Raw genomic sequence first — 26,739 nt, 5'->3', positions numbered from 1 at the left:
GAGAGACTGTGGACTCTGAGAAATAATCTGAGGGTTTTGGAGGGGAGGAGGATGGAGGGTTGGGTGAGCCTGGTGGTGGGTATTATGGAGGGCATGTATTGCATGGAGCACTGGGTGCAGTGCATAAACAATGAATTCTGGAACACTGAAAAGAAATTGAAAAAATAAATAAATTTTTAAAAAATTTAAAATTGCCATCACTCCACCATTAAAAAAAAAAATCTATCCTATTGTTTGGAAACCTCCTTTCTTTTCACTTAACAAAGTAACATACATTTTCTGTTATAAAGTACTTGTGTGCCATACAAATTTTTAAATAGTTGTATAACATTTCATTCTATAGATGCCCCATCATTTAGGTAATACCCCTTTGGGCACTGTTGGACATATTAGGCAGATGAATGTGAGTTCATGCATCTGGTACCTACTAAGGGCCAGGTGCTGCTCCAGGTACTGGGTATACAATGATAAACCCAGGGTCTATCTTCAAGGAGTTTATGTTAGGGAAGAAAAATTAATAAACAGGCAATTACAAAGAAGAATGGCCAGTGTTGTACTATAGATACAGCAGGTACAAATCTAAGTACATAGTGAAAATTTTTAAGAACTCTAATTCATATTTTCTTTAACAATGTAATTTTCATTTTAGCTTTTATTCCACTAGGACAATGAAAATTCAATGTCAATTCATTTTGTATCTCTCCTCTTTCCTTGAGTTGGTACTAAATTTGGCACTGCTTCTTTGACACCCAGGCAAGTGGTAGGGGGAGAAAGTGAGGAGGGGCTCTGGTCCTCAGTGTGATCTCTGGTCAAACTCATCCTGGGATGCACACCATCCAGTCTGATGGTCATTGGCCAAAACAGCTGGAGCTATCCTTCTGTCTCCCCCCTCACCCCCGACCATTCCATAACCTGTGTTTCCTCACTATTCTTTCAACAGACTTTTCTCAGGATTACTATTCCCTAAAGGCTTTCTCCAGGAGGCAGTGGATAGTTCTCCTTTATCAGGGAGCCGCTGAAGTTCCTACATTCATTTCCTATTCTTCTTTCCTGATGTTCTGAACATTTTTTTCTAATCTGGGGTGGGAGACCAGAAAGGGTGAAAGGTTTTATCTTGCTTAAATACCCAGCTTCCTTGAGCACCTCCCCCCTTTTTTTGGTTCCCAGAAACAGTATCTTTAGAAGACGAATGCCAGGAGCAGACAACCAGGTTATTTTCTTTCTGCTCTGCAGCAGTGATGGCCTAACTGCTTGGGAACAGTCAAGGGGGGAGAGTGTACATACATACAAGTGTACTTTTCTCAATACTCCAACAACACGTTCCTTTACAGAGCCAATAGAAGGTACAAATAAAAAAGCTTCCTAACCTAGTCATGGAAGTTGAAGAAATGCTTCCAGAAAGAGAAGACATCATGGTTAAAACTTAGTAGAGAAAAAGGTGTTAGCCAGGTGCCCAGGCAGCAGCAGGAGAAGTCTTCTGGGAGAGAGAAGAGAGGTGCCTTTGGGCACTGCAATAGTTCAGCAGACCTGGAATGTGAAATCAGAATGGGGGATAGCAAGAAATAAAGGTAGAGGTTCAGATGTGTTTGTTGATTTTCTTCCAGATAAAGATTGCTATGGAAACCTGACTCAGAAGGAGAGGGAAAACAAAGGCAAAGGAAATTATTTTTGCTGGAATGATTCTCTTTAAAGCCACCATCATGTCTAGGCCCATGAAAAAAAAAGGAAAAGAACTGAGAATTATAATTTACCTAAAGTAGAGAATCAGCGAAGTCAATAAAATGTTCATAATTGGAACTACACCGATTCGAAACTTTTGAACAGTCACTCAAGGACGAGGATAAAATGAACTTTACAATGGATTATGGCAGACAGATGGTCTAAACAAAGATGGCAGAGGAAATATTTAAAGACAGCCATCTGCCACAACATACTGTCCACCTAGCAGTAGCAGGGGTCACTGAAGTTGACCTGAAGGTCCCTGAAGGATACCTACAGCACCCTATAATTCATAACTCTCTGCTAATTTAGAAGATATCTATCTGCCTGAGTTAACTTAGGCATGGACTGTCCTAGAAAAAAAAAAAAAAGAGAGAGAGAGAGAGATTATGACCCTTGGAGTGTCTTTCCAGAGAGATGATGTAGAACTTGATGATGTTTTTTTCTGGCATCAATAAACACTGTCAGTGAACTTTATGTAAAAGTATTTATTTGTCAAAGTAATACTTGCTTTGAGGAAACTGAACCCAATACAGTCAAACTTCCACTGTGTAAAAAGAAAGGCTTGTAAACATTGGTACCTGAGGGAGGTGTGAAATTACTTAAACAAGTTTGAGGGCTCAAAATCTCTTTGAAGTTCTTTTTTAACATAAGGAGTTGATAGACTACTTGGAAAATTTTGCTTATAAATACTGACTCAAGTTCATCCTTACTTGTTGAGCAGATAGAGACCCAGAAAACAGTACAATAGTTTATATTCCCACTAGATCTATTTGATTACCACCTAAAAAATTCAAAATTATTCTAAGCTAATATTCTGGGGCCCCTAGACACAGATTACAAACACTTCTGACAGTTCCACAAAATCTTGGCTGCAAGGTTTTTTAACATCACAAGCTGCAACCCTGTCCTTCTAGTGTCCCCACTAGACTTGTGAGCAGTTGATGGGCTCTTTTACTACACAGTTTTATATTTCACATTCCGGATGCTGGTTAACCTACATCCCCTCCTCTTTAACAGCAGTGACAAAATCAAAGAAACTATGAATATAAAAGGAAACATTAACAATTTCCTTGGGTCTACTAGGCCTTTTAAAACACACAAGGGAGAAGAAGGAAAGGATTGTTCAATACTCTCCTTAGATGTGTTTCCATGCACTGAGAAACTGCCCTATGCTGGGACAAGTTTTGCTATTTTTTTTAAAAACTGGCAGAGCACTTTGAGATCTGATTTTACAGACGCATATGACAACCAGGAAGGAAGCAGGCTGCCGAAGCAGCCTCTCTGAAAGAACACAACAGAAGGAGGAAGTATTTTAAAAGCTATCAAGATGAGTGTTTAATAACACACACAGAGCTCATAACAAATTACTTTTTTTAAAAAGTCTTTATTTAACAACTACATAAAACACCAGATTATCACGAATATCAATCTGTTTTGAAAAGCAATTTACAGCAAAAATTCATAACGTTATGTACAATCATTTTCTACAGAATGATCTGCCTAGTTCTCTAGACACCCTTGTCTGGGAGACCTAGCAACAAGATGGAGCCAGCATAGCTATGGATTGAAGCCAAGGAAGCTGCCTGGTCCTAGCCACTTATCTAGATGGGGTGCAAGAAATGAATCCCACTACCCATTAAGTTCCTTCCATCTCAGAGTGTGAAGCAAAACAGGAGTTTATATTGGAGGAGGCCTGCTGGACTTTTTGGTTCTTTTCCACATCCTATCTTTCTTTTCCCTCACTTCAACTACACTTCACCTACATTCTCTCCTGAAAGCAGTGAAAATAAATACCAGGAAAATTGAACTTCACTGCGTTCATGTGACAAGCTATTTGACACCAGTTAACAAGAGGTGGATGAGACCCACCTACGTTGACATGGATCAATCTCAAAGATGGAGCTATGAGAAAAGTAAGTTGCAGAACAATGCGTATGGCAGGATAGCCCTAATGTAACATTTGAATAGATGCCTGTCCGCTATAAACTAGGGAGATATATAGTAAAAATATACACTTTAAGGAAGCTCACCACTTCTAGAAAAACATGTACCTGTGGAGAAAGGGGAAATGTGATCAAAGAGGAATGAAAGGTGGTTTGGCAAAATATATATATATATATATATATATATATATATATGCTAGAAAAAAAAATTGATGGTCACTGGTACAGCCAACACAGGATCAAGGCTTCTCTTGGGATGCATGTGCACCTGTTGTTTAGCCTCTCAGGCAAAAGCCCATGCCAGACCCTGCACCAAGACTCCTACACATAGTGACATGCAAAGAAAACCTTGCTCATACCCTAGCCCAGTGTGTGCCTTTTTATAAACACAAACCTGGCATATCTGTGCTTTGGTGTTAACCATGTTGTCGTGTTGTTCATTCCATGAAGAATTTTAAACTGTATGTCCCAGTGGAGCAGAGTCTTCCTAGCTTAAAGGCAACAGTCTTGCTGGGCTCTCAATAGGGCTCCTAACTCTCCGGTTTTGCCCGGAACTGAGGGGGTTCCAAGGTTTGGGTTTGAAATGGGTTGGTCACCCCGGTTTTTACAGTGTTCCAGAAGACATCAACTACTGCCCACTGTTTATCAAACACACAGAACAAGAAACAAAACATTAGAACATGCACCTGTGAGACTTAAAACATTTTTTAACCTTCCCATCTGAAGCTTTTTAGCATAATAAATGCCTAAAGTCCTCTATAGTATCTTCCATTGACTACAAACTAAATTCTACTTTATGAAGTTAAGGAATGAGGCAATCATTCATTTTCAAAATCCTGAGACAGCTGTCAAGATTCTTTACCCTGATTATTTAATAATTCATTCATTAGCACACAGTCTGGATTTCTCCAAATTAAAAAAAAAAAATGTGAAAGTAGATGGGACTAAAGAAGAGAAAGTGGAAAGTGGCCCAAGTCAAGACTATTTTCCAGAAAATATAACTCCAGTGTTAAAGCAGATTAATATTTAGAAAGAAAGAAGAAAGGAATTCACAACAATAGAAATCAAGCATCAAAGCATCTACTTTGAGAATTCAGAAGACACAGCACCCCTGGGACTGACACCAGAGAACTTCTCTGAAGCACTGGTGTGGGGTTAAATATTCTCCAGGGAAGAGGGCCACATACACTGGGGCCTGTGTCACAGTTGTTCCTAATTTTGTTTTCATTTCCCCCTTAGGATAATATATCCTAAAATACTTTGCATCTATAAGATGTATAAATTACTGCAATTCACAAAATATAATCTGCTGTCCATGTGTATTCCCTTTTAGCTGCTGATGAAATTCCTTAAACTGTGCTATGGACTGCATGGTGGTGGAATTCTGTAACGAAAATGCCTCTAAAAAGAGTGAGGTAAATCTGTGTTGTTAGGTTAAGAGAGCACTGCATAAAAGTGGTTGCAAGGTGATCCTATAAGGTTTTTTTGAGCTGATGTATATCTATAGAGAAGTGAAGTGTATTGGAAGAATAAGTCAAACTGTTCTTGTGGATATTTTAAGGGAGCAGGATTTGGGCTGGGAAAAAGAAAGAGGATGTTTCTTCATTTTTGCCTGTTTCTATTTACATTTTCTGTAGTTAATATGTATTATGTTATTAAAAACTCTTTGGGGTGGGGCACCTGGGTGGCTCAGTGGCTTAAGCCGCTGCCTTCGGCTCAGGTCACGATCTCGGGGTCCTGGGATCGAGTCCCGCATCAGGCTCTCTGCTCGGCGGGGAGCCTGCTTCCCTCTCTCTCTCTCTCTGCCTGCCTCTCCATCTACTTGTGATCTCTGTCAAATAAATAAATAAAATCTTAAAAAAAAAAAAAAACAACTCTTTGGGGTGCCTGGGTGGCTCAGTTGGTTAAGCATCTGCCTTGGGCTCAGGTCATGATCCTGGGGTCCTGGGATCAGTCCCACATTGGACTCCCTGCTCAGCAGGGAGTCTGCTTCTCCTTTTCCCTCTGCCCCTCCTCCCTGCTCATGCTCTCTCTCTCTCATTTGCGCGCGCACTCTCTCTCTCTCAAGTAAATAAATAAAATCTTTGGAAAAAAAAACCCTCCTTTTAAAAGTTAAAAAAATGACATTTCCATGCTTAATTGCTTACTAAACTGGATAAAGGCTAAATATAATCTGTCTAATGCAAGGGATACTGTTTGTTGAATGAATTTAAAAATATAGATTAGAAGAAGAGTGGCATATATTTGAGAACTGCTAAGTCTTTTGCTGTGCCTGAAACTAATGACAGTTTTTTGTAGTATGATAAAAATATCAGTTGCCAGCATCAGTCTCAACATCTGTACTTTTCCAAAACAATCAACAAGGAAGTGATCAAGTTTACTTAAGCATGTGGAGATCTTAGTGATTCTATAAAAAGATGTATTTGGAAAAAGCCCAGTAATTTTAAGGTCCTGTCAAACCATATTGGCATGAGGAAGCATATAATATACAAAATAAGCAAAAACAGCGCACTGAGTCTGCAGTTATGCAATCAGTGAAATCCTGTCATCATCTTTCCTAACAGAGTTCACCAAATAGAAAAGCATTGGCTCCTCCTCTTTAGTGTTGTCATGGATAACTAACTGATAGCCAAACAAAACAAACAGGGTAAGAGGGGAAATGTCACCGAGTTTCAAAAATATATCTTTAGTACTTGGATTGTTTTGATCTTTTTTTTTCTTTTTTGAGAAAAAAGCTTTAGCAATAATTTCTACAGAATGAGAAACAAAAAGAAAAACAAAAAATATCTTAAGCAGTCATTACAAGATTGTAGAACTGACAAAAATACACTAATCAAAGGTAGCCCTAATGCTTTTTGGTTCCAGAAAATACAACTGGCTCCCAGGGGCACCCAAGGAGAGACAGCAAATGGGGGGCAGTGAGAGACAGGGCAGGGAAGTCCATGCTGGGGTGAGACCCAGGCCAGAGGGGGATGATTAGCCACCCCAAAGCTGGAGGCACTGACTGAGGCAACCTCAGTCAAAGATTCTCTTTCTAACAGCAAGCATTTTCTACAAGAGCAATATCTTCTATATGCATTAATACATTTCTTTTGTGGGCAGAGTCACTTCAAATTTAGATTTATTTCCCTGAGAAATAGTACAACACTTACGTGCTTTTATCCATCTAGTTAGTGGTCAATACTGAAACACAAGTTTTCTCAGTTTTCAAGCGAAAAATAATCCACATCAAATTAAAGATAGCATTTAAGTAAATGTAAACACACCCTTTGGTCAATTTTCACAGTAATCATCAAAGATGGCAGTCTATGGAAGACCCTGAAAACCGTTCTTCCTTTTTGCATAAGCTCATCTGTCAATTAGATGGAGCAGACCTTTTTACACCCATTCTTGCTGAGGTTCTCCTCAAGTGCTGAATTGAAGCCCCAATTTCCAAGTTTCTCAAAAGAAAAAGAGGGATTTCAATCAGCTTTTCCTGTTCAAGTCAGATATTTACAATGAAACAAAATCACTTGTCTTGACATTTTCATTCTTGAATGGATGAGTGGCGAATAGATCTGTGATAATCCTCTGGACTGTTTATATGTTCAGGTAAATCATAGCCCCTCAGGAAATGTCCACTGTTTTGCTGAGCAAAATAATATAGTTGTCTGGCTAGTAGAGGTTCGACCTTTAATAAGAGATTTTAAAAAGATATTATTGAAATATTCTTTTTAACATCCTGTAATTGGCTCATCATTAAATAACTCGTATCTAAAGATAAGGTAAAGTTAAATCCAAAATTAGGTGCTACATAAATCAAAACATTCTGAAGAAGTAATATTTTGTTAACCCTTCCATACACCATAACCTATAAATAGACGCTACTTAATTCTGAGTTTTTACTCTAGTTAAAGTCAAAGGTGGTGCTTTCAAATTAATAGCTTTGCTTAAAACTTATGTTTAACTAAGCATAAGCAAAGCAGGTAAAATGACAAAATTAAAAGGAAGTTTGAGGTGATTAATGAAGTTTGAGGTAACTCAGAATAATTTAGGCCAATAAATTTTTCCATAATCACAGTTTGACAAGGATGAGGGTATAAATCCTGAATAATTTACAATTCTTGGATGACCTAGATAATCTGTATAAGATAAAGGAAAAAAGAAAGGAGCAAAATCTATACAAACAAAACCCTGTTATTACGGGGAAAGAGGTTAATTCTTCTAGTTTGGTGATTTATGTGTTCACATGGTCACTAAAACAATTCAGCTTTCAGAATTTTCCTTAATTTACAGCATCTAAGAAAATTGAATACTTTGTTAATCAATTCTGCTATTAAATTGAGCCGCTGTTATTTGATATATAGAAACTTAAAGCATAATTCATATGAAATACTTGAAATAAATTAAATCCATAATAAAAAGAAGTAGGAACTCTTGGGTGTACACATACCCATTTTTCTTTTCCATCCCAGACAACTCAATTCCAGGGACCCTTGCTGCAGGAACACATAGCTACCTAACCCAGTGGAGGGCTAGAGCACCCAGCAAACCCTTAAAATCAGACTGATGCGGGAGGTTTTCACCAGGCTTTGAAACATTATTTATCAATACCAAGTTTACTTGGTCATTTAATAACCCTAGCTGTTAATAAGATATCAATTAGTATATCAATTACCAGAGATAATTCATGAAAAAGCTCTAAAGTCTACAGGACTATATTTTTATTGGTTGGTTGGTTGGTTTTGATTTTACTATCAAGAGGGGGTACTGTGTGTTTAAAACTAGATAGTGTTTTATTTCAGTTGTCAATAAAAAAACATTTTGGGAACTAAAATATGGCCTGAATGTTTCTATTATTGGGTGTATATATATATTTTTTATCTGTTACTGCTTATTGTCTGGGCTCATTAATAATTCTTGAAGGTATGTAGCAATGTAAATTTTTCAAATTCAAAATCTTGTGTATCCAAAACTCTGTTTTTTATGACAAATTTATTCCAAATGACCCTATTATAAACTCTGCTAGAGAACACTGATCTACTTAAATTCGTTGACAGAGTTAGCCTCCTCCAAATAACATAGGACTCCTGGTTTCCATTAGTTAAATAATTTCTAAAAATCCAGAAGTAAAAGAGGATTTGGAAAAAATTGGAGGGGACTGCAAAATATGTAAGTCAATGGACAGCTTTCCATTTGGGAAAAGCTTCTCCATCAAGTAAAGATCAGCTAGACAGCATTTTAAAAACAATATTAAACATGGAGAATTTTAAAGGGAAACTTTTATCGCTAGTCCTTTTAAATCCTCATAAAATGGGAATAGGACAATATCTTGATTGATACACAAGATCGGAAGAAGGAAACCCATGATTGCAGGTTTGTGATGAGTAAACCTCTAGGGCTGGGAAAAACATGTGGTTCCCTGGGCCGTGCTTCCTGCACCATTCACTGGGCCATGCTTTTTCCCTCACAATTTTCCTGTCACTTGACATATAGTTTTCATTTGAGACTTTTCTAACTGGGACACTGCCCTTGTTGAAAAACAGGGAAAGCTAATCATTTGAATGTGACTAAATACCCACGTGAGCAGTGATGAGCTTCCTTTGCCTCTGAGGATCTGGAAACTCTTCTCCGAAGCACAGAGTTACCTGGAATCTTGGCAGGGGACGGCCATGGTGAGCGAAAGCTTGCAACTCTGGAGAAGCCCCAGAAAAAAAAACAAAAAAACAAAAAAACAAAAAAAAAAAAACACAAACAAACAAAAAAACTGATCAGAAACCATCATTGAACTTGCCAGGTTAAAGAGGAAGCAAAACTAAAATAGGAGTGAGTATTTTTTATTTCTCTCAGTTGGGTTCATAATTTATAGACCCCAGATATGGAATTGCATGTACGTGTTCACAGGTATGCTTTTCCTGAGAGAGCTCCAGGTTTCACTTGATTCTTTTTTTTTTCCTTAAATTTTATGTATTTATTTGAGAGAGAGAAAGCTCGAGCAGGGAGAAAGAGAAGGAGGAGAAGCAGGCTCCCCGCTGAGCAGGGAGGCTGACACAGGGCTCAATCCTGAGACCCAAATTGAAGGCAGATGCTTAAACAACTGAGCCACCCAGGAGCCCCTCACTTGATTCTTTAAGGGAAATATGGCCTGCAGATTAAGAAACCTTCATTTGCAGCACTGGACCCAGAAAGGAGTGAAGGATGAAGAAAAAGGAAAAGAAATGTAGCCATGTTGAGGCAAAAGAATAATTTATACAAAGGAGAAATTGTATTTATTTAAAAAATAAAAATTTTCTGTTTATTCAAAAATGTCATCTCAAAACTGCTGAGCCCTCATAATCCAATATCTATGCCACTCAGGACCTCTCCATGATTCAGGCATCTCTGAAAATGCTTTACTGTTATCCTGGGGACTGAGCACCAGTGATGGGCAGCTGTCTCCTCCTTGGCACTAGGCCTAAACTGTGGGACTTTGAGCTGACTTCTTGCCTATCTTCTGGGACAGATTTGAAATGAAAAATGTAGTGATGAGACACTAAGGGCCCCACTTTTGTGGATATGTATATCCCGAAGACACCACTCCTACTCTAAGGATGCAGAACAAAGACTGTTGGAAAGACAGATGTGCAATCCCTGACATTGATCCATGTTGCTTTGCCCATATTCAAAACGACTCTTAAGCCCCTTAGCTACTCCTATTCTTTCCTTTCCACCAGAGTTAAATGTCGTGTCCCCAAGAGAAACACACATGGTTGTTGCTACAACTTCTGCAGAACAGTATGCACATGCATCTTGATCAGATATGCACCCTTGGGCTTTGCCTTTAGGGGCTGTCCCTAGTAGTTTGCAAATCCTGAATGGGGAGATATCAAAGATCTTCACTGTTCTCTTCAACCGAAGAAAAGTTTCTAACTAACTCACTGGACTGTTTGACTTCCTGCTTCTTTTTTTTTCCTTCCAGAATTCAAATCAAACCTAACTGACTTAGTCAGAATGTGTAAAAGGCGTTCACACTACTGAGGTCTGAGACTACACCTACACAAGCTAATCAGAGTGGCGAGTTGGCACAATTCTCCGAAAAAGTCATGTCTTAAATGCTTGATAACATGAGAACATTCTGTGGGAATCCTTGATTATGCAGAAGCTGGTCTACACAGCAGCAATTTTTAAGTTCACAGGTTCCTCCTTGAACCTCAGTGAATACTTCAAGGTAAGAGGTGGCAATGAGCAAAAAGCACAGTGCATGGTTACAGAGGAAGAAAAAAAACACTCTTGCTCAAAGATAAATATTAAATTCTAGGCAAGTGAATTCACAACCTACAGACGTTCACAGCTTGTGCATCATGCCTTCCTGCTTCTTGCCTGTATCCAGCTCTCAGTGACTGTGACTCAAAGTGTACTTATCGCCTACTTAGAATGGTAGGATTTGAACTTCCTAAAACATACATGGTGAGAAAAACTCACAGAAGCAAGTGTCATTCCTCTTGGATACCTTAACTAAAGCCCTAGCCCTGTGGCTCTGAATCCAAAGAGACCAAGATTCACAGTCTCTGAGCTGATCCAACCAACACCCACCCCGCCAACGCATTGACTCTTTCAGACCCTTTTGCATACTTAAGAGGTGCAGACAAGATGTCCCTCAGTAGCTCCTGAGACTCTTCCTTGGGTTCCCACCATGACTGCCATACTGGACCCCAGGATGGACAAAACAGACGTGGCACAGATTTGGAGGCAGTTTTGCAGCTCAGAGGGAGAAAGGGGTGTTCAGGCCCAATTGCCTTTCTCACCCTGGTGCTGCCTTGGGGAACCAGAGGCTCAGTTCTCCCTCTTCCTCTTGTTATACATCGTAGTCAAGGGTTAGTCATGTAGGGACATATTTGTTTTGGGGCATCAAAAGAGAATTTGGATGTGCCTACATGAATTTAGGCAACTTAAACCCAAAAGGCTAAGCAAATGTCAACAATGTCAAAGCACATAGATGCTTCATATTTTTATTTTAAATAAACTGAATCAGGAAGCATATTCAGGGAAAGGAGAGGCACATGAAAACCCAAAGACACAGGGTGTTACTGAAGGGGCACTTATAAAGAATAGCTTAAGGATAAGGTACAGAATAAGGGACAGAAAGAGTTGGCAGTTAGCTGACAGAACAGCTTTCTCCCTCCAAAGAGGCATCATCAATATAGATAGCTAAATTAATATTCTGGATGAAGCTGCAACAACACTGTGGCCAGTGGTTTCACAAAAGCCAGTCTGGGGCTAATTTAATTGTCATGAAATCAAAACTAGAAAAACAAAACTTACTGGTTTTAGAAAATATTATTTGAAACACATCATCGAGATAACTCAGAGCTTTCTCAAAAATTTCCCCTTTGCAAAATCGGTTCCACATACTCTATACTTAGTCCCACCTGCTGGAGGGCATATGCATAGGGGTAACACATCACATAACCAAGAAAGTTAACAATATACTTCTAACCTTTATGATTTTCCTAGGAACCCGAAAAAAGCTGAACTATCAGCAGACATGTTTGCTGAGATCATACTGCCAATAAAGTGTGAACCTTTTCAGTCTGTGACTATTTGTTGAATACCAAATTTCAAGATATCAGCCTGAACCACAATCCCCTTGACCAATCTCTCTCCTCTTCACACCCCTTTGTTGATGGAGAGGACCAGGTGGCAGAGGCAGAGGTGAGAGATGAACAAACAAGAAACCTATTCTCAGATCATGCCAGGTCAGCTCAGGGGTTAATAGAAGGAAGACCTCTGTCTGGGATGGGAGTGACCTTCTGTTTGGACCATGTGGCAGGCACAGTGTCACCCCCTCCATTCTGTCTCTTAGGCTCACAGGTGTGGGATACTCCTTTCTAATAGATCATTTGGTGCATTACCTGCTAAAAACTGCTGTGTGTCAAAGAGCTTGCAAGTCTGGTCCCTCTCCAGTTTATTGGGTCGGTCACTGCAGAGTGCCAGAGGCCCATCCCAGTAGATCCTGCTCTGGCACAGTCTTTTGGCATACAGACCGTCGGGGGCCATCCAGAGGACCACACCCCTTTCCAGGTGGCTCAGAAGTTTCTCGATGTTTTTCCTCTGGCCATTGTCTTCTGGGTAGGGGAAAAGGACCTGGTCCAGGTTACTGGCATCGTAGGTATGCCCATGGGAGATCCGACAGCCTTCTGGGCTAGATGTGGTCAGCTCTTTCACCAGGATCTCCCGGTAGTACAAACAAATGTGGAGTCGACAGTCTGTAAACACAGAGATTTCAAGGTCAGTGCTTAGGGACCAAGGAGCATCGGATATACATCAGGATGCCAAGCTATTCAACCAGAGCATGTGTATTTGATGGGACACTGGTGTCCCAGGATACTCCATTAAAAGCAGAAAGTTCCAGGGTCAAGGAAGTGTAGGAAATGCTGCACACCCCCATCTCCCTCTGGGAGTCACAAACAGTAAAAGATATTAAGGAAATCCTGAAAGAAATTTATTTAATGTTGTCTAACTCAGCACTTTCCAAATTTGTGTGACCATACATTTTTTTTGTGGAGGGGGGTCACACCTTACAGTAATTTTCTGCACAATATATTTGACGTGTATTAGAGAGCACCACTGGTTAAGAACTTTCTGCATCATTGTTTTGGTGATGATGATAGTGGTGATGACAAAATTATGTCTAAAATAATAAGTCATGTACCACTGAACAAAATTCATCTTTAAGTATGGCAATCAGTTTTGATTTTGGAGGAAGTAAACCCTAAGTCTAATTTCTATTAGTAATAATGGTGTTTCAAAAAATTAACAAAAATGCTTACCTAAGAAACTACCCTAAAATATCAATATGATGTCACTTACATAAAAAAAAATTATACATACAAGTGCACAGTGGTGATTTCTGTGTGGTAGGAATATGATGTTTTATTCTCCACCTTTTCTATTCTGATTGTCACATTAGTTTCTATGCTGTGTATGTATGTACTACTTGTGTAATAAAATTAATTCATGTGGAAAGAAAAGAATCAATGAAAAAAATGTTCTAAGGCTAAAGTCCCACTAGGCTTTCAAAATCTGCCTTGAGGGACGCCTGGGTGGCTCAGTGGGTTAAGCCGCTGCCTTCGGCTCAGGTCATGATCCCGGGGTCCTGGGATCGAGTCCCGCATTGGGCTCCTTGCTCCGCGGGGAGCCTGCCTCTCTCTCCACCTCTGCCTGCCTCTCTGCCTGCTTGTGTGCTTTCTCTCTCTCTTTCTGACAAATAAATAAAAAATCTTAAAAAACAAAAACAAAAACAAAAAAACAAAATCTGCCTTGAAAATAACTGTTCCTTTTAAAACATTTAACGAGATGAGTTCACTTATGAAATTTTTCTTCAGAATAGGACCCACAAACTGAAAGGACAACAAAGCTAGGTTTGCAAAGGATCCCTTAACTGAAATGCAAAAGGGCTTCATGTATAGGCAATAGCTACCCACCCTAACTGTATGGGATTTAAAAATAAATAGGAATTACAGTTCTCCAACAAATATGCTCAAGGTCCATAATTAATTTGCATTATGCACACCAAAAAAAGAAACCCACAAAACCCTCTTATTCCTCAATGGCAGGTTTTGAGACTTAATCCACATCACTATCTCAATTCTCCACTTCAGTTTCTGCTGCTGTAAACACACTAGTGGAGAGCGAGCACAGACAGTATACTTTGATGACAGTGAGTGTTGGCCATTTGAGGTGACTTATAGGGCAGGTTTCATTTCATTTAATGTCATCAGAAATCATGAGGTCACAGTAACATAAATAGCTGTTTATTTCCTACTTTCCAGGCACCCACATAGGTCTTCAGTGCTTAAGAGAAGGGTTAGAAAGTTTCTAAAATTAAGCATGAGATTTCCATTTCAAAACATCTCCCCTCCATCATTTAGGAGCATCTAAGAAGAAAGGCAGCAGCCTCATTCAGAACTTCAGAACTGAAAAGAAATGGTGAACCTGGAAGCAAGAAAGATGCCCACAACTTTCTGAAACCTTCAGAATTTACTTCATACTTTTCTACCATTGATTTTTAAAAAGCCCAAGGGGCAAGGTGAGAATTCTGAGGCTGACTTAAGGTCTTCATTTTTAATGTAATTACAAATCTCATTTTAAAACAATTCAAAATACTATCTAAAAAATAACTATATACACACCACATATGCTTAGTAAACCTTGAGGTGCCTTCCTTAAACCAGGTAAGATCTTTGAGCTTGCAGAGATTCTTTTAGAAATGAATCTTTAAAAATCAGCTCTAATCCAATTTTTTGCAAAACCCATCGAATTTCAGAGGAAGACTGACTGCAAGGCTCACAACTTTTAGGCATATGAATGTGATAAAGACAAAGGAGTCAGAACTCATGTTCCCAGGATGCCAGAGAGGAAGAACTATTTGTAGCTAAACCTGGAAGGATGATCAGCTTTTTAAAATGAGAAACCTTTGTATATTCTTCTAAGAAATTATGCTACATTGTGAGGATGTTGGCTGAAGGGGGGCGGATCCTGGTATATAAAGCTGAGGTGTTCACATTCTTGGAAATTCAGATAAATGTCAGTGGAAACCTTAAAATGACTCAGTTCAAACCAACATTTAGAATTGGCATCAGAATCAAAAGCTAGCTTCCTAGTGCTAAATTTTCTAATGATGTTCCTCGTTGATGGAAGTTGGGAGTCAGATTATGTCCATACCCACTCTAGTCCCCAGATGGAAGAAAGCCAATGTGCATGGTCTATGCTCAGGAACACTCCCCTCCCCAATCAAATATACCCAAAGGTGAGGGCTGATCCATAGCAGAAGCCAGCCTCCTGTGGGGGGCCTCTTGAAGGGAACACTGCACTCACCTGAGAGCGCCAAGGCTTCAGCAGACCTTATGCTTGGCTCTATGGGGATTCCAGGGGCCTGGGACTCAGGCGGGGCACAAGCATAAAAGGTTCCTGTCACCTGGCAACCTGCATTTGTAAATAAGAATCAGATGATGTCTAAACAGAGTCAGTCCCACGACGCATAGGAAGGTCTCCTCTCCCTGGGGGTGCACCAACCCTGGGAGGGAGGGGCCAAGTGCCCTCTAGAACTGACCAGTGACATTCTCAAGTGACAAAGACAAGTTGAAGTCCAATCATAAAAAACAAGATTGAAAGAGGAAGGAGACTTTTCATAGCTTTGGAAGGAAACTTGGAATAGTCCCTCTATAATTTTCTCTTTTTTTAAGTTAGTTAACAGCTTAATCACCTCACATAATTACCATTGTGTGTGTGTGTGTGTGTGTGTGTGTGTGTGTGTGTGTGTGCACATGCGCGCTATACAGTGGGAATATTTAGATCTACTCTCTTAGCAGTTTTAAATACAATAGAGTATTGCTAACTATAGTCACCATGTTGTGTTTAGATCTCCAGAACTTATTCACCTTTAATTGGAAGTTTGTACCCTTTGAGCAACATCCCTCTATGTTATCTGATAAACAGAATAACTTAGGCTCAGAGAGAGTCGCCCTTGTTCACACCGCAAGTTCACAGTAGAGCTCAGGTCTACTGAGTTCTGATGCCAAAGAGTCCAATTAAAAACTTACAAATTGTTTACTACACATTTATTTAGCTTTCTACTTCTGGCTTCAGGAAGAAAACTGAACCATAGGTCTTGGCAGCATAGTAGCTGTGTACCACAGTTATTACAACAGTAATAGAGAAAGAATATGTGATAGAACATAATTTTGGTGATTCTTCATTTAATGCCAACTATGCTTCAAAATATATCTACGTATCCCATATTTTTGTACAGTTTGAGGCATTGCCTTGTTAATAAGTTTTAGTTCCATATAGCCTAATGCATTAGACTCAAGTCTGAATTTCAGAAACACCAGTTTAATGTTAGCTAACTCCTCCACTATGGAATGGAAAGCAACCTTTGTTGCAAATCACTCTTGAAAAGCTAATAAAATCAAATTCTGAGCTTTTTTGTAAACTGCCACTAAAAACAAATTTTAAATGATAGTATATTTCATCAATCCCCTAAAGCCAAAAGTGACCTGAACAGGATTAAAAAAACAGGAACGGACCAAATAGTGAAGAACCAAATATTCCTAGAAATACTGATGGATCTGACTCTTGACCCATCTCAGGGTATCTATATAAATATCTAACTCAAAAGTCCTAGAAAGTCTGTGTTTTCCTGTATTCGATACACTGTGTGAAGTCTTCTCTGCACTTAGCTAATTAATGCTTCCACTGAGTGATCTCATTTTGATGTCTGGGAAACTCCTATGAGCATGGGACCACATCTAATCCAGAGTAAACAAAGCTCTTTGGACCCCAACACCAGCACTAGTCACCTTATGGAGACTGTTTTCTTTTCTTAGTATTTATTCATTCCATTCTTATTATCACTTCTAATCCCAAAAATAACTATGATAGGCACACTATTTTTTTAAACTAAACTCTACCCCCATGTGGGGCTCAGACTCATGACCCCAAGATCAAGAGTGGCATCCTCTACCAACTAAGACAACCAGGTGCCTGCTGGGCACACTACTGTTTAAGAGAAATACACTAACTCAATAATTTGCTGACGTCCCAATAGAGGAAAGGCTTGGGCACAGCTATGTATGCCCATTTTGCAGATGTGTAGAAAGAAACAGACCAGTGAGATTATTGGCCCTGTCAACATTAAGAGACAATCCAGGAGGGAAGACTGACAAAATCTATAACTTTTTGTCAAAGATTATTCAGGGAAATGAAAAATATTAACCTATCAAACCGATAATTAAAAAAAATATGGCCAACTAGTTTGACATCTGAGACCCTCTGTCTTAAATGAAAGAGATCTGAGGTTGAACTCTAGTCCCTCACTTTCACTGGATAACTTTCACCATTACTTACATTCTGTGAATTTCCCTTAAAAGGGGGGGTCAGTTTTTAGCTTCCTGGGATGGATCTCTGTGATGTTTATTATTTTTATTTATTTACCTATTTTGAGATTAGTGTCCCCTTTATTTTTTTTTCTGTGATGTTTATTTTTTATTTTTTTTTTAAAGATTTTAATTCATTTACTTGAGACAGAGAGAGCAAGAGAGAGAGCTCATGAGTGGGGGGATGGGTTGCAGAGGGATGGGGAGAAGCAGACTCACCACTGAGCAGGGAGCCTGATTCTCAATCCCAGGACCCTGGGGGATCCCTGGTGGTTCCTGGGAAGCATAACCTGAGCCAAAGGCAGACACTTAACTGTCTGAGCCACCCAGGTGCCTTTTTCTGTGATGTTTAAATAAGATCTCATGTAAGGCAGTTCCCAGCATAGGTCCTGGCACAAGTAGGCCAGGTGTCAGTAAACATTGGAGTCCTTCCCCTGAGGACTTTAACTCTCTTCTTCACTGTACACGAGGTCTTTCCTAGCAGCTCTGAGAAGGACAGATCACGAGAGATCAGGGCCCTTTGGCCAGGTTTGTTCTGTTGGGTGAGCCACAGGCCTAAAAACCAGCCCCAGCAAACTCCTTACCATTTTCTTTTATTTTTTTTAATTTAATTTAATTTTTTTAGTGTTCCAAGATTCATTGTTTATGTACCACACCCAGTACTCCATGCAATACATGCCCTCCTTAATACCTACCACCAGGCTCACCTAACCGCCCCCCCAACCCCTCCCAAACCCTCAGTTTGTTTCTCAGAGTCCACAGTCTCCCCATCCGACTTCCTCCAACTCACTTGTCCTCTCCTTCTCCCCATGTCCTCCATGTTATTCCTTATGCTCCACAAGTAAGTGAAATCATATGATAATTGACTCTCTCTGCTTGATTATTTCACTCAGCATAATCTCTTCCACTCCTTACCATTTTCACAAGCCGGGCCTTGCCAGTGGTGGCTGCGGGATCCAAATGTCACAGGACATTGATACGGGATTTCTGGGTGGGGCTGATCAGGGACATATTCTCTCCAGCTTCGGTCATGGGGTGGCATCATGTAGTTATGAACCTGCTAAAGGAATATGAGGGAGCAGCTGAGATGAAAGGCAACCAGCTGGGCAAAGTTCAGTTGCTTGGCACTGGGAAAGGGGGGGCAGATTCTTTTATAGTCAGACTCCTCACAGAATCTCTAATTTGGCTGAGACCCAAATCATTTTACCATCTCAAAAGACTTTGGAATGAATAGCTCATCACACTAGGTGGAAAGTAGCCATAAAGAATCAAAAAGCACAATGAAGACAGTGTTATAAAGTAATGATTTGTGTAAAGCTTCATCATATGGTTAAACCTGGCACCAAAAGTACTGCAGGAAAATTTGCTTTCTTCTACCCACCAAAGTGAATAAAACAGAGCTGTAATTCACATGAGAAAAGTCTGAAGACATCAGCTGCCCTGTGGTTTCACATGATAAAGCACTACTTCCAAAATTTTCATCTTCCACAAAAGATCTGTTTCCCAGATTTCAGAATCAGTAGCATAGGTCCATGCTAACAGGCAGACACATCCACTTCTCCACTCCTTAAAACAAACACCTACAGTAACACCAGGCAGAAAGTGAGACATCATCCAATGATTGGGGATTTGCCTTGGCTGATTGACTAATAACAAAAGCGAAGTGCTGCTGTTTTGTTTGTGTATTTTTCCTGGCATGTGGCTCTAACTGGCTCATGTGGCCTCACCCATACCCAGCCTTCCCTTCTAGAAGCCCTATGTCCTCCACCATACCTGAGCTGGGAGTGAGGTATAAGGAGTCGTCATGGTGTAGGGGTGGCTCATGGTCATCTGTGGGTCCTCCAGGGTGAGCTGCTTTGCTCCTATGTGTTTGGGCAAAAGGCAAATGGCAAAGTGTGAAAAAAAGGAACTGTCATAACTAAAAGTGAAATCTTAGAAAACACCTGAGAGTTTAATTCCTAGAATGCATAATGGTGTTGACAAATAAGGTACTTTTTTAGTAATTCCCATGGGCAATTACTTGTTCAGGTTATTAAACTGATTTCTACAAGGTCTGACCTATGTAAGACAGGTAGAGAAGGGGATGAAATGTTGTGTGTGAATGCACTTTGTCACATAAAGGGCCTCACCAACAAGATGCTTCACAAGTGAAGTCATCTGTATGGACTGTTTAAAATGCAGATTCTTGGGCTCTTCTCTGACACACTGGTCAGAAACTTGGAAAGAGAGGATCTGAATTTCAATAAGCCTCCCAGCTGATCAGAGTACACTCAAAAAAGTTGACATTTTTATTACTATAAATAATAACAATATATGGATATATGTACACTTCCTTTCTACAGAATGGTTAATCATGAAACACTGATAAGTAAAGATAAAACTCTGAACAAGTTTTCCATATTTTGTTTGAAAAATTTGGACCATATCTTACACCAATAGAACTAACTGAAAAACACATGCACACACATGCATGTGCATACACCCACAGGTAGAGAGTTGGAATCTGAGAAATCAACCTAACCAATACCACAAGAATTTCAATTTATGACCCTGAGAACTTGGGCAAAGAGCCTCTTGGGCGTGAACATGAGGCAGGAGGAAGGAAGGCTATAAAAGAAAAAAAAGAAAGAAAGAAAGAAAAACAGACCCTCAGAATGAAGTAAGGCCTGAAAACTGAATATTGTCAGGCTGCCTATATTCTGTGACCCCAATCCAGGAAGCCCTACCTTTTTTTGCACCCTCGGGAACAATCCTGTATACTTTGTAGGGGTCTGAGATGTCCAGCTGGCTCCTCTCCACAAGTTCCTCAAAGTCATTGCTCTTGTTCAAAGCACACCGCAAACGTGTCTTCCAGGTAGGAGGGTCTGGCTTATCTATGCCTTCTCGAAACTTTCCTTTAAATAGTGCCCAAGCCTTGTGGGAAAGAAGAGGGGGAAGAAAGTTAAAATATAGGTCTTAAAAAAAAAAAAAAAAAGAACCTGAGCATAATATTTCTAAAGGAAAGAACAATGCTTAGTTGCCTCAGATTTCTACTGTTGCTCAAAACATGGGGCAGAAATACACCAGGTCTCCTCCAGGTAAACTACTTTCCCCCTTGGACTCTATTTTTGCTGAATTGAAGACAAACGGTTTGAGCATTCTCTATCTATTTAAAAGAGGTAGGTGAGATGTGGAGAGTCCCTGGAAAGGGGCCCTAATCACCCTCTCCCCTCACAGTGTCTGAAGTGAGTTCCCCTGGAACTCGGGGTGAGCTGCTACACATTGAGTACATCTGAATGGTCAGATACTCTGAGAGCAAATTCCAGAGGAAGTCCCCAGCGCCTGTTCTGCCTGCAGGTGGTGGGGCTGGGTCCTAAGGCACAGTTCATTGGGTAAACTGCTGTAGGGGAAAACAATCATCTCACACACACACACACACACACACACACACACACACACGCCTACAGAAAAATGTCTAGAGACTTGGAAAGAGGGAATCAGACAGAAACAGATAGAAACACATATGGAAGGACCAAAGAGAGCTAGAAATATAGAGAGACCGACAGAGAGGGAACTAAAGAAAAAAAAAAATCCAGAGAGAGAGAGACCTGCAGAGAAAAACTGTGAAACAGAGAAAGACAGACAGACTAGTGAGAGGGACAGGAAAACAGAGACAGACTCAAGCACACCTAACGGTGCTCACAGAAAAGAAACAGGGAGACAAAAAGACACACGTTGACAGTACAGAAAGAGGCTCCGATGGAGGCAGAGGAACCCACATAAATGCAAACAGGAACCCTCAAGTCAGCGCTGCTCTCCCAGGGGCTGAGCCGCCAGACATTTATTTCCCTGCTGCTAGAGCCATCCGACTCCCTTGGTACTGCTCATGCCACACGTTCAGGATTGGTACCTGGTCCCCCGTTTCTAAAAACACTACAAAGGCTGAAACCTCTCTTCTTCTTTCCTAGCTTCTGCGGATTGCCACCTGATGCTCCCGGACCGCCCGCCCTGCGGGGCTCATCCCATCCCGTCCTTCCCGCGCGGTCCCCTCTCCTCTAAGAACCTCCAGGAGCCTACTGGGATCGCCACCGAGTCTCGGTTGGGAATTCACCCGGCTCTCTGGGGCCTTCCCTCCACCCCCACCTTGGCTGGGCTCCCCTCGTGCTAGTAACCTTGAAGAGGGCGGCGTCCTCCTCGCGGTTGTAGTCTTGCTTGCCCGCGTGCTTCCAGGGGATGCGGAAGATGCTCTTCTCCTCGTTCTCCCACACCAGCCCTGGGTACTTGCCGCTGTCGATCTGGTCGATCAGCCACTGGCGGAGTTTCCCATTGCCGCAGCTCACCGAGCTCATGCCGAACTCTCCTCCTCGGCCGCTGCCCTCCAGGTTCATGCCCCGCACTCCAACTGTCGCCCTCACGCGCCCAGGATCCGCCTCCTGCACTCACTCTGCGCGGCACAGAGGAGGGCCAGCCGTTAGCCACCCAGGCACAGCGCTCAGAGCACCTTCTCAAACCTTCTGACAACGACCAGGAGGCCCTGGAGTCTCCGAGATAGCTAGGAGCGCTCTGTAAAAGTCGGTGTCACCAAAGGCCCCTGAGAGAAAGTACCTTCTCAGTTGGCGGTCTCATCCCCTTGGCATTCCCGGTCCTCAGTTTCCTAAGCGTGCCTCCCGCGGAGTTCATCCTGCTACCCCACCTTCTGGATTCTCCATTCTTGTTACACACCCCACAGACCAAACCCTGCCCGGGCAACACAAGTCTTGCCTTTGCGCACACTGTGAAATCCAGCCGCCACCCCTCTGGCACCGTTTCCGTGCTCACTCAATTCCCGCTCTTCTTTGCCTATTTCCAAACCGTTGCCAGACCATTTCTCCCTTCATTGTCAGTTACCACTCTTGCCCACTCCACCATTCACACTCCTTTGGTGGGCCCCGCGCGCCAAGAATCTCGCACGTGGGAAAGAAAGCCTGCTGTCTGGACATTCCAGGTGCTCAGCACCGGCAACTCCTGCCAGGGCCTTCTCCTCCCATACCTGCACTCTCTGCTCCAAGAGAATCCCCGAGCATTCAGCAGCTAGCAAGGACTAAGTGGGCACTGGGAGCAACTCGCGGCTGAGACCCGGCCCAAGGCAAGGAGCGCAGCCAAATAGCGGGAGATTCTGGCGCGCAGAGTGTCAGCCTGACTCAGGAGGCCCGCGAGAGAGAGCGGAGGCGGAGAGGGAGCCAGGAGGTTCTCAGAGGGCATGGGTTGAGGCAGCAGAGCGCAGGGCCCCAACTGGCCCAAATTTGGAGCTCCTCCTCCACCACCACCAGTCGGGGAGCAATGCGCCGGAGGCCAAGGTAAATTTGGGCCCTAAAGGGCCGCAGAATAAAGAGCCCCGGATTGAAGCCTCTGGAGTAAGAGGCTGTCCTTCCTCAAGAAAGCCTGCCGTGCTGTATAGGTCCTTTGAATGGCCCCGCCTTGGCCACTCCTGGGGCCCTGACAGCCTCTTTATCCCATCCCGTCCAGCGCGTGGTCTCCCCCGGGTCTGGGCGGGGCCGAACCACAAAGTGGTGAGAGCAATGCTTGGGCATTGTCCCAGGTGGCCCTCAACAGAGCCCACACAAAGGTCCCGGGGCCCAAAGCAGACGAAGTGGGAATTGGGGCTCCTTCGAGGGGCATGCTCCCTCTCGGGTCCTAAACTGGGGGCCCCTGAGCTGCCCTCGAGATGGACTCCGGGACCTCTAGTCTCGCGCTCCCGGTTCTCTGTAGTGCCAGCCTCACATCCGTTCTCCTTCCCGACCCCAAGCCTTACCTCGCCCCCAACTCGGAGCTGAGGGCAGCAGTAGGTCCCAAGTTCAACTGGTGAAACTAAGTATCAGAGGTGGGAAAGAGGAACTTATAAAGCTTAAAAGCCCGCTGGGGCGGAGCCTGGGGCGGGGCTGGGCGGGTACGAAAGCGCTTGCCTGGTTGGAGCGGGGTGGGGGGTGGGGGGCCGCTGTGAACAGAGACTGGGGCGCCGCGGGAGAGTCCCGGGGCCAAGACTAGAAGAAGCATGTGTTGAGGGGTCTGAGCTGCCGCCAGGCTTGGGACCTTAGAGCCCCCTGCGATTCACCTCGCGTGGCGCGGGGCGAGCGCACCTCGAGTCGGGCGTGCGCAGCCTCGGGGACCCTAATGTGTGGAGGTTTCCTGCCGAGGGGAAGGCGCGAAATGGGGACCTCGCCTGAGCATTAGGTCCTACGGGAGCCCGGTTGATAATAACAGCTAAACAACTGCGATGTGGTTAGGACGGGAAGTGGGGGCGTGCAGGAGCGGGAATCTGGAGTGCAGGGGACTTCACTTGAAGAGCATGTAACCAAAAACGGAGGAATTGTCCACATCGTAGAATTATGGGTGGATGGCGTCACTCTTGGAATCGCAGCTGTTGCTGAAAGCCTGCTCTCCTAGGTGTTTAGAGAACATCCTACCGTTAAAAATAAAAAGAAGAAAAAGCATGGCTCAGATGCTTTAAGTTAGCTATAAACTGTGGCTCAAATACTGTCTGTCCGTATGTTTGATATGCATACAGACTTTTGGATCTATTGAACTGGTGAATTGAGTTTACTCAGAAAGACAGTGCATCACCCCTAAAATTTCAATTTGGGCAACACGAAAGAGTTGAGGGGAGGGGTCACGAAGTATCCAAAGGCTTAATTGCTTCTGGACTTCAGTTCACTTTAAAATGACATAGTTTTAACATCAGTCTGGTAGGAAGCAAATTTTTACTGGGATATAAATGTTCAGAATAGAAATAATATTTAAAAGGACCTGCGATTTTACTTAATTTTCCAAGATGACCTTAATACTAAAATTAACTACCTGTGTGCCTGCCCACTACGTTTTCACCAGAGCATCTTGGATGCTGCCAGCATGTTTATGTACTTAGCAATTTCAGGTAAACCGTCAGATCACTGGTTTCTATATGATTTTAGACCACCACCACCCTAGGTCAACTTGCAACTTTTGAAAAGCTTTTGATTTCACTTACTTCTCATTTTTTTCTCTTTTAAACTTACATCGTGGCTTAATGACTCCTATCCAAAGAAAAAACTAAATTTAAGCTAGAGCAAAAGAGGCAGTGAGGCACCGATTAGGTATGCTTTTCCTAAAACTAATGGACTTTCTCAGAAATTAACAGGATGCCATATTTTTATTCACTCAAGCAAGTTTTCCATTCTCAGAGTCTATGTAATAAACAACAGAGTTTTGTTCAAAGAAAATTCTGGTCACAACCTGTTTTTCTTCCTTTCTTTTCCTTTCACAGATTCATTCATTCAACAAATATTTTTTTGAGCACATGCCACATGTCATAATCTGTTGTAGGTACTTAGGATACTTAATTGAACACAACAAAGACTACTGACTTCGTGTTGATTACATTTTAATCAGTGCGTTACTTTTTCCAAAAGTGTTCTCAACAGACAGAAAGAAATTGCTAAGAACAAGAATGACAAATGAGCTTTTTGCACTTTCCTCCACGTGTCTTCTGCACCAGGTTTAGTTTCAACATTTTCTTCACTCATGTACTTATCGAAGTGCAAAACAACAGTCACTGACTGTATGAAACTTTCTGAGACTTCACGTCTACCTTGCTTTAAAATGTGACTGCTAATCTTCAACGCCATCTTCTGGTTTACTCATTTGTCATGTTGATCTGCTAGAAGCGATTTTTGTTTTGTTTTAATGATGAGGGGAATACAAAGAATAATACATTTTAAACACTAAAACTCTTGATGTCCTCATTACCCCTACTCCTACCCAGGTAGGAGTTGCCAGTTACTCACCAAAGACTTACAATTTAGTCATAGTTGAAACAAAAATGACAAAAGTTTTTAAAGTTGAGCATTCCCCTCCCCTCCTCCCCAATACATACACTTGAGTAAACCAAAGGGTTCTTCAGTAACAGTAAAAGACTAGACATTTATCGTCAAATGTCACAACTTGTTTAAAAGTGAAAACAAATAGGAAATCAGTAAATTGAGTGTCTGTCTCAAACAGAAGCTGATCATTACATTCTGTGAAGAGGTTATTTCAGTGAGTTGTCCAGAAGTTGTAAAAGGAGCCTAATCTGAATGGAGCATTGTAATTTTCAATTTACATGACCAAAAAAAGACTGTTAGGTTACATTTACTTAAATTCAATATGTTAACAAGTTAATCTCTTAAAATTCACATGCAAGAAAAATATTTTTTTAATTATATTTATTTGAGAGAGAGAGAACCTGTGAGAGAGAGCATAAGCAGGGGGAGGGACAGACGGAAAGGGAGAAGCAAGCTCCTTACTGAGCAGGGAGCTCCATGTGAGGCTCAATCCCAGGACCCCAGATCATGTCCCAGGACCCTGGGGTTCATGATCCGAACCAAAGGGACACACTTAACCAACTGAGCCACCCAGATGCCCCAAGAAAAGTGTTTTTAAAAACCCATACTATACACAAAAAAGAAATTACGGAAGTCTTAGGGTTTTTTTCTTTCTTTTTTTTTTTTAAAGATTATTTATTTATTTATTTGAGAGAGTGAGAAAGAGAGAGCACAAGCAAGGGAAGGGCAGAGGGAGTGGGAAAAGCAGACTCCTGGCTGAACTTGGGGCTGGATCCCAGGACTCAGGGATCATGACCTGAATGGAAGGCAGATGCTTAACCAACTGAGCCACCCAGGAACCCTGAAATCTTGTTTTGTTTTTGCTAAAGCTATTTTCTCCCTAATTCATTTTTTAAAGGGGGTGGCACTACCTATCTATTAGTAATATTATATTTATTATATGTAGTACTAATGGTATTACATAATAGTATACCATATACTAGTATAGTATTATACAATATGCTACAGTAATATAGTAATATGCACTATATATTGCTCTCCTATTCAATATATTATAGTAATATAGTATTATTGTATTACATTATATAATATTATAGCATGATTATTGTATGATACTATTGATAATTAAATACTCAAGTATGAGGGTCCGCTAGATCTGGTCTAAATCCATGAGGTCTTGGGTGAACTATTTAACCAAAGTCTTACCTTCATATATGCAAGGAAAGTAATGGCTTTCTTGCTTGTGATAATGTGTGCTGTGATAATGAAATGATGCTTAGCCCAATGCTTGACATGTCCCAAGTGTTCAACAAATTGGGACTATTATTATTTATGTTGTGTTTCAACATTTAAGGAAGTTTCATA

At 41.6% G+C, this 26,739-nt stretch overlaps 1 protein-coding gene across 3 annotated transcripts; it reads right to left on the bottom strand.

The window, feature by feature from the left end:
* Positions 1–5,759: 5,759 nt before the first annotated feature.
* On the bottom strand, positions 5,760–23,382 carry LOC111156757 (interferon regulatory factor 4). Of its 3 annotated transcripts, none has more exons than XM_022517818.1 (9): positions 23,331–23,382; positions 21,712–21,983; positions 20,287–20,473; positions 19,334–19,422; positions 18,476–18,620; positions 15,501–15,608; positions 12,536–12,889; positions 9,227–9,339; positions 5,760–7,335 (listed from the first exon to the last, which is right to left on the bottom strand). In XM_022517818.1, exons 2-9 carry the CDS (start codon positions 21,925–21,927, stop codon positions 7,192–7,194), a joined length of 1,356 nt encoding a protein of 451 aa, XP_022373526.1. In that variant the 5' UTR covers positions 21,928–21,983; positions 23,331–23,382; the 3' UTR covers positions 5,760–7,191. The 3 variants fall into 3 exon arrangements, with proteins under 3 accessions (XP_022373526.1, XP_022373527.1, XP_022373528.1); XM_022517819.1 differs by having other exon boundaries at positions 18,476–18,617; XM_022517820.1 differs by lacking the exon at positions 15,501–15,608.
* Between the last annotated feature and the right edge of the window lie 3,357 nt (positions 23,383–26,739).

Source organism: Enhydra lutris, unplaced genomic scaffold (assembly GCF_002288905.1).
Source record: "Enhydra lutris kenyoni isolate GAN:26980312 unplaced genomic scaffold, ASM228890v2 scaffoldscaffold48, whole genome shotgun sequence".
NCBI classification, from domain to species: Eukaryota; Metazoa; Chordata; class Mammalia; order Carnivora; family Mustelidae; genus Enhydra; species Enhydra lutris.
Note: the sequence above shows the minus strand (reverse complement) of the source record. Positions and strands in the feature narration are given on the sequence as shown.